The sequence below is a fragment of the Miniopterus natalensis genome, chromosome 5 (assembly GCF_054644295.1).
Source record: "Miniopterus natalensis isolate mMinNat1 chromosome 5, mMinNat1.hap1, whole genome shotgun sequence".
Taxonomy (NCBI): Eukaryota; Metazoa; Chordata; class Mammalia; order Chiroptera; family Miniopteridae; genus Miniopterus; species Miniopterus natalensis.
Genome location: NC_142085.1, coordinates 4,636,824 through 4,653,228, shown reverse-complemented (window position 1 = coordinate 4,653,228; position 16,405 = coordinate 4,636,824). Strand labels below are relative to the sequence as shown.

At 51.6% G+C, this 16,405-nt stretch overlaps 1 protein-coding gene across 1 annotated transcript; it reads right to left on the bottom strand.

The window, feature by feature from the left end:
- Positions 1-2,169: 2,169 nt before the first annotated feature.
- ABCF1 (ATP binding cassette subfamily F member 1) lies at positions 2,170-15,921 on the bottom strand. Its single transcript, XM_016214813.2, has 25 exons — positions 15,807-15,921; positions 11,640-11,686; positions 11,362-11,448; positions 11,124-11,253; positions 10,942-10,979; positions 10,532-10,639; positions 9,833-9,907; positions 9,649-9,753; positions 8,993-9,103; positions 8,661-8,783; positions 8,147-8,247; positions 7,985-8,070; positions 7,574-7,713; positions 7,345-7,493; positions 6,947-7,030; positions 6,631-6,755; positions 6,320-6,432; positions 6,014-6,185; positions 5,815-5,889; positions 5,652-5,722; positions 4,396-4,428; positions 4,146-4,314; positions 3,898-3,962; positions 3,746-3,818; positions 2,170-3,608 (listed from the first exon to the last, which is right to left on the bottom strand). The coding sequence occupies exons 1-25, from the start codon at positions 15,877-15,879 to the stop codon at positions 3,442-3,444; spliced, it is 2,520 nt and encodes an 839-aa protein (XP_016070299.2). The 5' UTR covers positions 15,880-15,921; the 3' UTR covers positions 2,170-3,441.
- Between the last annotated feature and the right edge of the window lie 484 nt (positions 15,922-16,405).

The following is a 16,405-nucleotide window of genomic DNA, read 5'->3' as shown; positions in this document are numbered from 1 at the left end:
CCCTTCGGTCACCTTCCTTTCGTCTTGTTAATCCTCATCCGAGGATGTTTTTCCCATGGATTTTTTTGAGGGAGGGAGGGAGGGAGGGAGGGAAACATTGATGAGAGACACACATGGATTGGTTGCCTCCCACACACACCCCAATTGGGACTGGGGATTGAACCTGCAACCGAGGTACATGCCTTCGACCCAGATTCAAACCAACGGCCCTTCAGTCCATGGGCTGATGCTCCCACCATTGAGCCACACCTGCCAGGGTGGCCATCTTTTAAAAATACCCTCACCTGCTGCCTTGGCCGGTTTTGCTCAGTGGTTAGAGCTTCAGCCCATGGACTGAAGGGTCCCAGGTCTGATTCCGGCCAAGGGCACGGACCTCGATTGTGGGCTTGATCCCTGGTCCTGGTCAGTGCTCATGTGGGAAGCAAATCATCAATGTGTCTCTCTCACATCAAGGTTCCTCTCTCCCATTCTCTCTGAAAAGCAACAGGAAAAAATATCTTTAGATGAAGGTTAAAAACCAAAAAACCCTCCTGAGGACGTTTTTTGACTTCAGAGAGGACAGGACAAACACCAATGTGAGAGAAACATAGACCGGCTGCCTCTCTCACATGCCTGACCAGGGACGGAACCGAAACTCGGGTACGCGTCCTGACTGGAAATTAAACCAGCAACCTCAGTGTACAAGACAATGCCCCACCCAGAGCCACCTGGCCAACCCCACTTTGGCAACCCGTCCACATTCTGCAGGCCAGGGAGAGTGCCCAGGGCACTGGAGTAAACCAACGGGCCATCATTCCGGGAACAGTTGCCCTGGGCAGGCTGGTGTCCTGAGTGTTTCATCAGGAAGCGGTGCAGAATCGCTACATCAGGGGAACTTCCATGCCGCTCATTATGTACATTAGTGTAGGTATTAAAAGCTGTTTATGAATAAAAATATTTGATTTTGTTAATTTACCAGGGTCACCACATGAATGTTAATTTTTTCCATGTCCCAGTTCCATGTTGTTGTTTTCTGGGGGAAGGGGCAGCATTCCTTTGCCCACGCTGAGGTATATTAATTTCAATACATTATAAACTACGTATACTGATGGAAGAAATAAACTGTGTGTCCTTGGGCAGAAGTTATTTTGGAGCATCTGAAGTACCTGTGGTGAAATTAGTGATCAAAAACTTAAAACGCAAAATTTTGGTACTCATTTTATAAATAACATTCCTATATATCATATCATCTAAACTAGTGAACCAAAAAAATTTTTCTTTTAAAATATTTCTATTGATTTCAGAGAGGGAGGGAGATAGAAACATCAATGGTGACTCATTGATGGGCTGCCTCCTGCACACCCACTGGGGATTGAGCCTGACATGGGCCCTGACTGGAATCGAACTGTGATCGCCTGGATCCTGGGTTGATGCTCAACCGCTGAGCCACGCCGTGAACTGAATTTTAAATGTACAACGTAACGTGAAATACATGTAACAAAAGTAAAAACATCGAAGGCACTTTACAACCAATTACATGTCGAATCCCTTAATAAACTTGTGAGGCAGGTACCTTTTATCACCTGCATTTTATAGATGAGAAAACAAGTACCGAGGCTAAGGCCATATCATTAGCAAGTGGACTTGAAGCCTGGCTCCCACTGTCCTATACCTCATAGAATTGTGGAAATGACATGGAATGTCTTACTCGTGTTTGGCACAAGACCCTGGTTTTTTACCCTTAAATGATGTTGAGGGGTTGCTTTCTCTCTAAACTGGAAATGTGTCCTTATGGCACCTCTGCAACTCTCCCCACACCAAACCCTCACTTCTATGCAAGGTCCAGCATTCCTTATTCACTTGGCCAAAAGATAACTTCCCAAAACTACATTTCCAGACTCGGTCCTAACCAAGCAGCTCTTCACAGCCCCCTGGAACTGGACCGATGCACTGATCCTGCTCTTCTTCAGCTCCCACGCCTGGGTCTGCCCACCTGTGCTCTCTAGGGCAGGATGACCTCGTCCCCACAGAAGTTATGGGGTCCAGCCCGGCCCATGAGGCTCTGTTGGTTGGACGGCGTCCCATGCACCAGGAGGTCATGGTTTGATTCCCGGTCAGGACACATGCCAAGGTTGTGGGTTTGATCTCCAGTAGGGGGCGTGCAGAAGGCAGCTGATCAATGACTCTCATCACTGATGTTTCTATTGCTCTCTCTCACTTCCCCTCTCCGATACCAATAAAAACATATTAAAAAAAAAAAAAGTCACGGGACCTACCCTCTCTAAGTTACTACAGTTCACCTCACCCACCACTTCCTAAAACCAACCCCAAACACTTGCCACTTGTATTTTACTTTCCAAACCCACCTCTCCGTCTAACAGAGAAGTGACCAGTCAGTCACGTTCTCTCATTAACTCCCAAACAGGTTTGGTTTTCTTCCTTCCAAACCTCTGATCTGCTCTTCATAAGTTCCAAAAATGGCTCTGTTCCCTCATTCTTCAAATCCTTATTATTTTTCAAGGTCCACTCTCAAGTGATCCTGCCAAATAATCAAGTTCCAGAACATCTTTCCCCGAGGAGCAGGCAGCAACTCAGAGAGCCTAGAGAGCCACACAGTAGCCGTTGCCCACATCCTAGGGTAGGCTCATGTCTTCCTCATGAAGGCACACCCTGTCTCCCCTTCCTGCAGAACCCCCAGTACTCTCCATGTTGGGTGACTTAATATCTGGTCCCAGACCTCAGGGCAGACCTTGGACAGTGAGACCTGAGTGTCCTGAAGGGTGGGGGAGGGGAGGCTCCACACACAGCAAGCCCCATCCTCAGTGCAGTAAGACTGCAGGTGAGACCCAGCTGTGTGAGTGGGGAGAGGACACTAAATGCTGCTAGAAAACTAAATAAAGTCAAGATCAAAAACAGCTCCAGCTCCCACGAATCTGCAGACAGGGCAGCAGTAACCCCTTTCCTTTATTCCTTGCCTGTGTACAGGGAAATCCGAATTCAGCAGCATTCCTTTCCTGACCCCAAGTGATCCCCAAATCCTGGGTGATAGCACAGGCCTGACTCTCCAGTACAGGTGCCACAGTGTTCGTGTCACCAGGCCAGCATGAAATCCACGAGGAAAGGGCAGCAGTGCTCAGGTGCTGCTGGGCCGAGGCTGTCAGGTGGACCAGAGGCAGGTTGGAGCGACGAGATTCAAGACAACTGGCCACTTGAGTTTGGCTAGATGGAACCCATGGTGAAGAAGTCACGGCCCCTCTGCTGGCACCAAGGGGTGTCAGGAGTAAGGCAGCTCAGTTACATAAAGAAAAGTAAACAGACAAGTCTTTCAGAGGAAAGGAAGCAACCGGGTCATATCAAGACCACCTCCGATTCCCTGTCAGCTGCAGACCAGAGGCATTCTGGGTGGAGGTGGAGAGACAACGAACACCTAGGCCACGCAAGCCAGTCTCCAGGAAGGAAAGATCACTCTCGGGGGCGGTTGACCATGACTTCACCCAGGGCCTCTAACACCTCTCGCTTGTAGTCCTCAAAGTCGCCGTCGATCTGACTGACACTCTGCTCCTCCACCACCCATAGCTGGCAGCTGGTTTCCGTGATGAGTCGGGCGTCGTGGCTGACAACGATCACAGCTTGGAGGAAATGGGAGAGTGAGGGGAGGGAGAGAAGTGGCTAAGGCAATCAGAGCCCAGGGTAGGGAGCTCTAGCCTGCAGCCTGGCCGGGGGGGGGGGGGGGGGGGGAGGCGGGGGATGCTCCAAGCTGACTCACCACCCTTGTACTCGTTGATGGCCTCCCCCAGAGCATCGATCGACTCAATGTCCAAGTTATTGGTGGGCTCATCCTGCGGAGGAGGCATTCCATGACTGAGCGTTAGGACTCTCACCTGTGACATACCCTCTCCCACAGTCCGGCTCACTCACCAAGATGAGGACATCGGGCTCCCGACAGGCCAGCTCTGCAAACACAACTCGGGCTTTTTGCCCACCTGCAGCAGAGAGAAAGGAGGCCCATCACACTTCTGACCACCTCCCACTCCTGCAGGTCAACCTGAACGTGTGCCTGCGTGCGTATGCTGAGCCCCCCAGCCTCAGCTCCTCTTCCCTCCCTGTCCAGGTACAGTGTGGGGTAGGCATGCTGAGGAGGCCCCTCCCAGCCCTGGCAGCAGTACCCGAGAGTTTGCAGATCTGGATGGTGTGGGCATGACTCTCGAGACCGAAGCGGCCCAGGCACTTGCGGGCGTCCTGGTAAGGCAGGTTGAAGGCCTGCTGCAGGTACTCGGTGGGTGTCTCCTCCATGCGCAGCTGCTCTGCATACTGCTGGTTGAAGAAGCCAATTTTCTGCCCAGAGGAGAGGAAGGTGTCAGTGAAGGTTCTCCTTCCTCTCTTGGACTCTTATCCCCAATTCCCAGGCCAACTTACCAGCCGGTGGTTCTTCCTCATTTCCCCCTGAGTCTGCAAGGGAAGAGCAAGGGGTGAGATGGGGAAAGGGAAAAGTGCTGCGGGTCCATACCCCAACTTTTGTGAAGGGGAGACAAATACAGAATGGGGCTGGGAAACAGAACACGGATGTCCTTCCTAATGTGACAAAGACATACCAGAAAACCAGAATGTGGGGCAAAAGGGAGTAAGAGACGGAGAACAAAGGGAGACAAAAGCACACATTCAGAACCAGGAGGGGACCGGCCACAACTAAGGACACCTCTCCCCTCCCAGCCGAACTCACGCACGCCCGCTCTCAGGGTCCCAGGTCAGACAGGGGTTAAGGACAGGTCAGAGGGAAACCTGAGGAAAAGGGCCCTCACAGCACTTTCCTGGAAGGAGGACAGATGGCCACCACCTGTCTAAAGTACTGTAGGGCAATATACAGTCGAAGTCCTAAAGGCAAAACACTTAGTAAAAACTATATTTGTAAAGATGTACAGTAGAAATACTTGCTGAGGCCAAATAAATTTGGGTAGATCCAGGTAATTATTGGCATGGGAAAATGCTTGATGCCTATTATCTGGAAAAAAGCTGGCTACACACCCTGGCCAGTGTGGCTCATTGGGCTGGGTGTCGTCCCATGCACCAGCAGGCTGCCAGTTCAATTCCCGGTCACGGCACATGCCCAGGTTTTGGGCTCGATGCCAGCTAGAGGGCCTACAGGAGATAGCCAATCGAAGTTGAGCACTCACATCTATGTTTCTGTTTCTCTCTCCCTCTCCCTTCCTCTCTCTCAAAAATCAATAAACTATTCCTTAAAAAATAAATAAATAATAAATTAAAAAGCTGGCTAAAGAACAATTCATGGATAGCTCATTTTTGTTTTTTAAAAAAAACAAATATGCATATTTACAAAGGAAAAAAGGAGACAGCTACCCACCAAAATTAATACTGGTTATTTCTAGATTTCTCTTTGGCTTACGTAACTCGAATCACTCTGTAAGTAACGTATTTCTTGTGTAACAAAAACACATGGGGAAAACCCCAGCTCCAACCTCCACTTTCCTGGCTTTTTTTCCAGGACCCAATCTAAAACCTTCCACAGCACCTGCAGGGAAACGAGTCATCTGTGCCCAGTCTGTATTTAACTCTGCCCTGCAGAGGGGAACCCGGGACTTCAGCCTCTGGTGCGCAGCACATTCCCCACTTTGCATACCCCCACCTAGCCCTCCCTGCCTGGCTGTAAGACTTACCGGTGTCAGCTTGCCTGTCAGCAACAGGAGCAGGGTGCTTTTCCCCACACCGTTAGGGCCCACAATGCAGACTGCAAGAAGCAAGACAGGTAGTCAAAGAGGTCCCAGGCCCTCTTCTTGTGGCTCCTGATCTACCTCCCTGGGCCACTCAACACCAACTCACTTCTCGAGTCCATGTCGATGCCAAAATCCAGATTCTTAAAGAGTGGTTTGTGCCCCTCATAGCCAAACGTCACACCTGAGAGCCAGGAAAGGAAGCCGTTTCTTTTCTTTTCAGTTGCCCTGAAGCCCCCTGTGTCTTGCCCTGAAGAAGAGGGCTGGGCCCACGCCTCCCCCTGGGCTGCTGGATTGCAGAGGCTCACCATGCAGGCCCAGCACAGGTGGGCTGAGTGGAGGGGGGTTGGGGAACGTGAAGCGTACGGTGTACTCCTTGGGGCGCTTCAGGAGCTCGGGGGCCTCCTGCGATTCCTCATCTTGGTTTTTCCGTCGGCATTTTTGCTGCTTCCGGGTTAGGGCTTCCTTTGTTTGCTTTTCCTGCAGAGAAAGGGGAAGGGAGAAACCCTCATCTGCACAGCCATCCATGAAATGCAGGTTGGTGTCCCAGAGTCTGTTCTTCATACATTCTCCTGAGAAGAGCCCCCCTCCCAGGAAGACCCCTGGGTGCTCACCGCCTGCTTGGTAGACTTGCCACCTGCCTTCAGCTCCTTCAGCTTCTTCTCCTGCTTCTCATACTGCTTGAGCAGCTCTTTCTGCTTTTGCTGGTACATCTTCTTGAAGGTCACTGGGAAGAGGAGGAGGATGGGCATCAGTGGTACCCTCTCCCAGCAGATAGAGGGACAGTCAGGACTGAAGAAGATGGGCCAACGGTGTCAGTGCCTAGACTCTGAAAAGACCCAGCTCCTCACCACGCCCTATGGCCGTCCCTCCCAGGCCTCTTCTTGGGGCCCCACCTCTCTCCTACGAGAGCGACCCCACTCACTGTAATTGCCCCTGTAGTAGTGGAGCCTCTGGGCATCCAGGTGGATGATGTCGGTGCAGACGTCATCCAGGAAGCCCTGGTCATGGGAGACGATGAGCAGCGTCTTCCGCCAGCCCTGGAGGTAGCTGGGTTTCAGAGCAGAGTGCGGAAGGTCACAATGGTTACGTCAGGGCTAAGTCAAGGGAAGCAGACAGGCACGGGGCAGGGAGGGAGGGCCGGCGAGGCCAGAGCACCAAGGGAAGAGTGGAGAAGAGCTAGAGGAAGAGATGCAGCACGAGAACCACTAACGTCAACACTGCAGGCAAGGGCAACTCACTTATTGAGCCAGATGACAGCATTGAGGTCCAGGTGGTTGGTGGGCTCATCCAACATGAGCAGTGTGGGCTCCATGAACAGTGCCCTAGAGGGTTGGGCAGGAAAGTGTATGGTCAGAGGGGGAAGATCCCTGCTGAGAACCCCAGAGCAGCCACCAGTAGGTGGAGCCTGAGACCATGAACAATCCTTCCAGTTTCTCCTCAGAGAAGCTCCTGTGCAGGAGACACCAATGAGAATGTCCACCAGGCAGGGAGAGAATGAAGAACAGGCCTCAGGTCTGACAATGCAGTCAAGGAGAGAAGTCAGCCTTGAGCCTCCTGCTGGCATTGGGAGAATGGGGAGAAGGAAAAGAGCCTGCTGGCTTGAGGCTGAAGGGAGGGTAGGAGGTGGGAAGCCCACCTGGCCAGGGAGACACGCATGCGCCAGCCCCCCGAGAACTTCTGTGTGGGCCGATTCTGCATTTCAGGGTCGAAGCCCAGGCCTGCCAGGATCCGCCGGGCCTTGGCCTCTGCGGCCGCCGCGCCGATAGCCCGCAATTCCTCATACACCTGGGAGGGAAAAGAGGTCACACACCTGAGGTCGCAGGAACCCCCACATCTCAGCTGTGAACCTGTGATATGTCCCCTACCTTCTCCAGTCGCTCGGCAGCCGTGTCATCACCCTGCTCCAGCTGCGCCTGAAGCTGTCGCTCGTCTTCCAGCAGCTTTAATCGCTTGGTGTCAGCTCGAAGAACAGCCTGTACTGCAGGTGTTTCATCCGCTACCACCTCTGGGGATGGGAGGACAGTCAGGCTACTCCAAGGGCCAGGGTCCTATTCCCTTTGCCCTTCAGCACCATTTCTGGTTTGCCTGACCCTGCCCAGTTCTTTGTACCTGTTCCAAATGAAAGGTCCTGCATCTCTCACTTCCTCCCTCTTCTTTAGCATCTTTTCTCAGGGCCCTGGCTCCCCACATAACCTTTCCCCTCCCCCCCAGTTGCTTCCCTCCCTGGCTGGCCACCCAAGCAACCCCCCTGAAGCCTCCTCCCACTGGTGCCTTACCCTGCTCACATAGCAACACATCGATGTTGGGGGGGATGCTCAAGGCTCGGTTGGCAATGTGCTTGAGGAGAGTGGTCTTGCCCTTGCTAGGGAATGAGAACTATTATGGCCAGGTCATCTCTGAGAAATCTCTTCTTTCATTCCAGCCCCTCCTCTCCTCACCCATTGGGTCCAACTAGCCCATAGCGGCGGCCAGCCACAATGTACAGGTCTGCGTTGACGAATAACTCCTTGCCATGGGCCGAGATGCTGAACTTCTCCAGCTGCAGCCATCAGGGAAGCAGGGCAGAGGGAAGGAATGGGCACAATGTGGATTCTCCCTTTCAGACAGAGGCTACAGCTTTCTCCCTGCAGGGAAGCCTCTGGCAAAGAGGCCTCCAGCATAACTCCCTCCTCCCCACATGCTGGTCCCTTCCCGGTCCACTGCCCCAACGGGCTCTCCCAAATCCTAAGCCAGCTCAGCCTGTCCCACTCACTTCCCTCCAAGGGTGGACCCTCTACTTCTACTGATTTTTCTATCTTCTCGCTCAAGATGGCAGAACTCAAGGCGTGGAAAACGCCTCCAAGCTTTCCTGCAGTGAACTAAGCCGCTCACAGCCCACTCCCCTGGCTGCCAGGGCCACGCTGGTGAGAACGGGCACTTCCCTGGTGAGCGGGAGGAGCAGGTCATCCTCACCTTGATGTCAGATGCATTTTCTAACATGGCTTGGCGGGAGGACACCTCTGCTTGTGACACGGAGAAGTCATTCTCAGCAGCATTAGCTGCCTTTAATGAAGCCACCTGGCGCTCATACTCCATCTGAGAAGGAATGGAAACCACGTCTGCCAGCTTCCTGTCACCACGACACCAAGACAAGGCTCATGGAACACTCTTTTCTTACTCTGCCTGTTTTACTTGAAGTAGCACTCAAAGCTGTACTTCCTGTCCCCCAACTCACATGTCCCCTAGGTGAAGCTTAAAAATATCAAATTCTCCTACCTTTGCCCACTAAGAACCCAAGGTCTTACTTGCTTCTTCAGCTTCTTCTTCTCTTTCTTGCTGAGGTGGGCATAGGGATCACTGGCCTTAGGCTCCCCTCCTTCCTCATCCTCTCCTTCTTCCTCTGAGCCCTGTGAGAGCTGGAGGTAAAAAACAAGGGCCCCCTTCTAGAACTCAGGTTTTATGTCACCTACCCCCAGTCCCAGTCAGCTCTTTCCTTCCGCACGCAGAATGTTGAGGTTGTGGTGGACCCTCCCCTTCTCCTAGCCATCCTTTGTCCATTTCTGCCACCACGAATGGTACAAGGCAGACGGCAGGAGTGCGTATGAAACGTATGTGCTCCTGTACACAGAGCTACCAATGCAAATGTGACTGAGGGTAGAATAGATACATTTACAAGTGTTACTATAGCTTCACACTAACATGCAAAGAAAAGGTCTAAAAGCCCTAATATACAGCTGCTGAGGAACACAGCAGAACCCAGGCGAGAAAGCATCGATGCACAGGGGATTGCAGAGATCACAGCCTCCCGCCACCATGCGGACGAGATAACTGAGACTAGGCAGTGGGAAGATGTCCTCAGGCCGCACAGCCAGATTGTCTGAGACTAATGCCAAGTCTTTCTCCTGCTGGGCACAGTAATAGCACCCCAGGTCCTGGCCCTCACCAACCCCAAAATACACACCTGCTCTGCCTTCTTCCTCCCTGGCTTGGGTGGCTCTTTTTCTTTTATTTTTTCTTCTCCATCTTCTTCACCTTCATTGTCCAGAGCGGAAAATTTATTTTGAGGCTAAAGGAAAAAGAGCCGGTCTAAGGAAATGGTCGAATTCTCGAGACCCAGCACCTCCTCCTGTAATCGATTCCCTCACCTTGGCCTTCCCAGTTGACTTCTCTTCCTTTCCCCTTTTGCCCTTGAGGCCTGGTTGTTGTTCCTCAGATACGGCCTGGAGAGAACATGGAGACAGACAGACAGACACACATTAACGTGCTACCTTGTCGTTTAACAAGTGTTTCTAGGGGGTCTAGAACTAGAAGTTAACTGTACTGAGTGGTGGTAGGGGAAAATGAGACCCAGAAAGAGACTAGAGAGAGAAGAGAACTAGAGAGTATCTGCTGTGAGTCAGGCGAGTGAGCTGCACAGGTGGGGCGGCAGCAGTGCAGGAGGGCTTCCTTGAGAGGGCACATCTTGAGAAGAGGAGTGATGGATGGGGCTTGGAGAAGGCATTCTAGGGAAGAGGAGGGCACAGCCAGACAACGAAGGCTCATCACAGAGTCAGCTGGAGGCCAAGATGGGTCAGGCAAATCTGAAAGGTGCACATGGGAGAGTCCCAAGTGGAAGAGCAAAGACTCGAAGGCCTTTGTTTTACATTTTGAGTTTGAAAGCAAAAGAATCACTGTAGGTTTCCAAGTGATAAAAAAAAGTACTTTAAAAAGCTGATTTTGACAGTTTAAGCAAGACAGACCTAGAAGAGCTAGCTTAAGAGCAGGAAATCAAGCCTGGGAACTCGCACCCCACAGCCAGAAGGTGCTCTGAGGGGTGGGAGCGCCTGGCAGGGCATCACTTTCACCTTGTTGATTCGATTCTTCTCTGGCTTGGCAGGCGCAGGAGCCTGTTTCTCTTCCTCCTCCTCTTCCTCACTCTGATCCTGAATCAGGGCTGCAAAAGCATTGCCCCCCTGGAGAATGAAAGGGCTGGACAAGTCAGCGGGACAGCCTGACTGGGCGTGGCTCAGCGGCTGAGCATTGACCTAGGATCCAGGAGATCGCGGTTCAATTCCCGGTCAGGGCACATGCCCGGGTTGCGGGCTCCAACCCCAGTCAGGTGTGCAGGAGGCGGCCAATCAATGACGACTCTCTCATCACTGATGTTTCTCTCTCTCCCTTCCTCTCTCTGAAGTCAAAAATATATTAAAGAAAAAAATCAGTGGGATGGTCAAGGTTGCACCCTGAAGGATCCGTTTACCATGAGATGACTTACCTTGGTTTTCTTCCCTCCTCGGGGTGTCAGGACAGGTACTGAAAAATGACAGAGAAGAAAGATGAGGCAGGAAAGGGAATGATGATTCTGGTTCTTCAACTAAACCAACTCACAGATGAAAGGAGGAGGCACGGCCCCCGTCTGGTCTAGGGGCTGCAGGCCCCGCTCCCCGCAGGCATTACCCTCTCCCTCCTCGTCACTGGCGGGCACTGAGAGCTTCTGCAGACGCTCCAGGAGCTCCTTCTCCTCGCCATCGTCATCCACATCCTTCTTCCGCCGGCCTTTTCGGGTGTCTCGCTTCTTTTTTTGCTGCTGAAAGCAGCAAGTAAGAGAATGAGTCTGAGGCCCAGGTCCCTATCGTATCTGCCTCACGCAGTCACTACCTGTGGCTGCACCCGGTGGCTGGGCCCCACACTGTACCTGCTGCTGCTGCTGCTTCTCCTTCTCCTCGAGCACGTGCTCTTCTTCCCCGGCCTGCTTAGCTCCTACGGCCAGCTCCTCAAAGAACTAGCAAGAGTTCAGGCACAGGTCACCATAGCTTAGACACCCACCAAGCCCCTTTGCCACATGCAGGCCCAATGACCCTCCCTTCCATCCAACCGATGCTTCCTCTCTTGACAAGATCCCCCTAGACCCCCCGCGACCTTCATACAGGACCACTCATGATCGGTTCTCCTCCTCAGCCCTCATTTCCTCACCGTCTTTTTGTTCTTCTTGTCCTTCCTTCCTTTCTTCACCACTTTGTCTACAAGGTTAAGCAGACATCATGAATACTTATCTGCAAATTCTGAAACAGCCTGATCTCCCCGCAAAGCCCTCAATGGCCTCCACCCCATTTTACTATTTTTCTAGTTAAATGACCATTCCCTATACATATCTGCACTGTCCCACAAGACAAAGGTGGATTGGTCCAGGGCAGCAGTTGGGAGGGAGATGGCAGAATTCCGAGGGTGAGGGTACAGGTGGGAAGGAAGGCAGACAGTCAGTCAGAGAGAACTCCTGTTTGGAGCTGGCAAAATTAATTGAGCTACCTGGCCAGCGTGGCTCAGTGGTTGAATGTCGACCTATGAACCAGGAGGTCACAATTTGATTTTTTTTTTTTTAAATATATCTTTATTGATTTCAGAGAGAGGAAAGGAGAGGGAGAGAGAGAGATAGAAACATCAATGATGAGAGGGTCATTGATTGGCTGCCTCCTGCACACCCCCAACTGGGGATCAAGCCCGCAACCTGGGCATGTGCCCTGACCGGGAATCGAACCCCGACTGCCTGGATCCTAGGTCCACACTCAACCGCTGAGCCACGCCTGGCTGGGCAGGAGGTCACAGTTTGATTCTCAGTGAGGGCACATGCCCGGGTTGTGGGCTCCATCCCCAGAGGGGGTGTTCCGGGGTCAGCCGATCAATGACCCCCCTCATCACTGATGTTTCTATCTCCCCCCCCTTACTCTCTCTGAAATCAATATATTTTTTTAAAAAATTAGTTGGGCTACCGGTACCATTTATTAACTTAAGATATGATGGAAGAGAAGGTCCCCTCTCCCCAGCCCTGCCACCCAAGGTAGAACGTAGATACTATGAATTCAGTTTGGGATATGCTGTCTGTGAAACCCGCAGGCCATGTAAATAGAGCTGTAAGTAAATGAACATCTGGGTCTATGCCCCATCTGCTCTGTTCCCAGGACATTCTAGCTCAAATCACACTGTATTATACTTGTCTTTCACCTTAGCTACCTGTGGTACTATTTAGCTTGTGTTCCCAGGGAGCAGAGGGAAATAAATAAAAGTTTACTGACTGAACAAATTCCAACTCCTCCCTTCTGTCCATCCCAGTTTCCCTGAAGGCAGTGAACTATGTCTAACTCCCCATCTCCCTCCACCATCAGACTAGAAGGCAACCAGCAACTTCATGGTCTCTCTTCACTATCACATCCCCTTCAAACCATCCATCCTACCCAAAACAACCCTGTAATCATTTAGCTTAAAAAAAAAACAAACAAAAAAAGAGCCACCAAAAACAAACAAAAGAACTAATGGCTTTCTGCTATCTGCCACATTAAGTACTGGCCAGACCAGAATTACAGTAATCCCCCATAATCATTTACCTAGGAAAGTTTTAGTGCACATCTACTAGCCTAAAACTGGTGATTAATGAGGACAATCCCTAGAAGTTAGGGCTTCAGACTATATCTCCGTTTCCCTGTCCACACCTGTGTTCTGGGCACCGGCTTCTCCCGGCTCCCTGATTTAGTGCCAGGCACGCTGAAGTCCCCTACCCAGAACACGTTTCACAATCTGATCTCTCTGCATTGGGTGACTAGTGTGATGGAGTTGAAAACATATTTAGGAAAAACAATAAAAGGCTTTATATGTTATTCCAAGAAATCTAATCCTAAAGATATTAAGGAGGATCCACTGAAGTGCCTAAGATAGGACGACATGACAGTATCAGGTCACCTTGACAACATCTACAAGTGACAAATCCCAGACACTATTTTCTCCCCAAGGACTAGCACAAGCATCTCACCTCTCCTTCCTTTAAGTTTCTTTTGTAAACATCACTCTGACCCTCCTGACAGTAGGGAGAGGAAAAGTCTTGTACAAGTTCAATTGTGAAAAAGTGTAAACCAGTCACCAAGGACTAGAATAAGGCTAAGTTTGGCTAAAGCTACGTTGTTTCTTCCATCTCTCTGCCTCTAAAGGCTCCTCCCCTTTACACATCACTTAAGTTGTTCCTAACTTCAAAGTCAAATGAAACACTTTCCTTAATCTTACAACCTCCTCCTTTAATCCGTTTTCTATCCTGTCTTCACTGACTGAAAAGCACAGTCCACACCAGCTGCACTTCCTCATCTCCCGTTCCTTTTCAAATGTACTACAATCTGCTTTGGGTATCACCTCCTAATGAATACTACTTTTGACAAAGTTGCTACTGTCTCTTTAGTTGCTCAACCCCAAAAGGATATTTTTACTCCTTATTTGCTTGATTTCTCTGCAACATTCCATGCTACCTACCTTTTACTTCTTCCAGTCATTACTTAACTTCAGGAATCCTTCCTACTCCTGGTTTGCCTCCAGTGTTTCTGGCTGCTTGCCTCTCAGTTTCATCCCCTCAGCCTCCTTTCTCTACCTTACTTCCCTTAATTGTTGAGATTCTTTTGGGTCCCCACATTCTGCCCCTTTTCTCTTCAAGCTGCTTCCAGATCCAACACTTAACTACACTTGCCTGTCTTTCCTTTTAGTCTAGATCTCTATCCACAGCCATTAAACAAGCCCTCTCCCTGCCATCTCCTCTTAGAAACTCCACAGAAAGCTCCAATTCAGCATTCAAAACTTGTCTTTTCCCACTCCCCACCCTATAGCCCAAGTGCTTTTAATACTCTTCCACTGAGTTACTTGAGTGTCTTCCCTAATTCTTCTCCCTTCCATTAGCCAGTTCCCAGTGCTGATCAAAGCCACTTCCTTAATAAGGCTTTTTTTAAAAAAAGATATCTTTATTGTTGAAGGCATTACAGATATGCCCCCTTTGTTTTTTCCTGTTGACTCCCTCCCCTTAATAACTCTTTAGTCTTCACCACCTTGGCTTGCTCTCTTACCACTTCTCATCTGGATCATTGTGAGAACCTGCAAAACAGTCTCCATACCTCTCCACTCTCGACTGCTCATTCTTGGAACTCAGATATCACATATCCCTGGGAGCCTTTGCTGACACTCCTACTCTACCTGTCTAAGTGGATGTCTCTTCTTTCTTCTCAGTCCCATAGCATTCCCAAGCACATTCATAAAATACTCTGTCAACCACTGTCTGCTTAATGCTCTGTCCCCTCCACTGGACTGGGTGCCCCTTCAAAGCAAGGCTTATCTTTTTAGTTTTGTTTTGGTAACCCTCACCTGAGGATATTTTTTTCACTGATTTTTAGAAAGTGGAAGGGAGGGACGGAGGGGTAGAGAGTGAGACACAAAGAGAGAAACATCAATCGATTAGTTGCCTCCCGCAGGCGCCCCAATCAGGGAGGAGATTGAACCTACAACCCAGGTAGGTGCCCCTAACCGGGAATCAAATCTGCGGGCCTTCCGTGCGCGGGCCGAGGCTCTAACCACTCAGACACACCAGCCAGGGCAGCAAGGCTTATCTTCATCATTGCATTCCCACTTCCTTTGCACAGTACCAGGTATACAGTTGGTATGCAATAAATGCTTATAAAATTAGTCACTGTGTAACTACTGCAATTATTTGTATCCATTTTAGCTCTCCCTTGAAGTGTCTTCAAGCCTGGGAGGATGTTTTCTCCTCCCCTCTCCAAAGCAGCGCATACAGTACTTAAGTAAAACAGGTGTTCACAAACACTCGCTGTTTCCGAGTACACCTTAACTCCCATTCCAACTCCCAGGATCTTCACTCTGCCCCAGCTGAGTCAGAGGTGCCTCTTGCTTATGAAAGAGCCCAGGAAGGAGCCATCCTCTCCGGGGAAGCGGGTGGGCCCCGGCTCCCGAGCGGCGTGCGTCTGTCGGTACAGCGCGCGGCGACGGCGGAGGCCCGGCAGGGGCACGTTTCTGTGGAGTGCGGCAGGCGGCGCGGCGCGGAGGACGTCCAGAAGAGACGAGGGCTGGCTCATTCCCCCGCCTCCCCCCCTCGGTTCCAGAGGTTCTTCCCCGTCTTCTGCCCAGTCCCACTTAAGCTCGAGCTTGACTCGCGTCACCCTTTCCCGCGCCCGCGCCCCCGCCCCCAGCCCGGGGCTGCCGGGCCAGACGCCCCATACACGCATGCGCAGTAGCCCCCCGTGGCCCGGTCAGGTTCGCGTCCAGTGACACGTTCCTAAAACAGGCGCACTCTCCTCGCTCGTTCCCCCCGCCCACGAGCCTCACCTGCGGCGCTCGTGCTCTCTCCGTCCCCGATCCACTCGGGTTCCGGAGGCTGCTGCTTAGGACCCTTCGGCATCGCGGCGGCAGTTACAGCTACTCTGGCCGCGCCAGTGCTGTTTCCGCTTCCGGCAGCGTGAATCTGGGGACCCGGCAGCACCTCCGCGCCAGCGCGGCCGGCCCCGCCCCCAGGCGGCGCACGTGCGCGCCTCTCCGTCACCTCGGGGGCGTGGCTGCGCCGGGGGCGTGGCTGCGGAGACGTGTGGGCGGTGCCTGCAACTCGGGGCGGAGGCAGGGCGTTTGTGACCGCGTGGGCGCCCTGCTCCGTGACTCCCCCACACCGCGTCTCTAATTTCCGACTAATAAGGAGGACTGGACGCGTCCTTTCTTTAAGTGGTTGCTACCTTCGACCAGCCCCTTACGTCTAGTTAGGGGCAGAAAGGCGCAGTCTGTCTTCTAAGGAGTTGTCGGTCTAGTGTTGAGGCGCGTCCTTAACCCCCAAACTTGGAGTTGTAAAGGAGTAGGTACTCTAGCGTAACACCGTGCGGCGGAGCTTAAGCTCCCACCCCCACTTTTTTTGGTAAAAGCTTCACTGAGGTGTAATA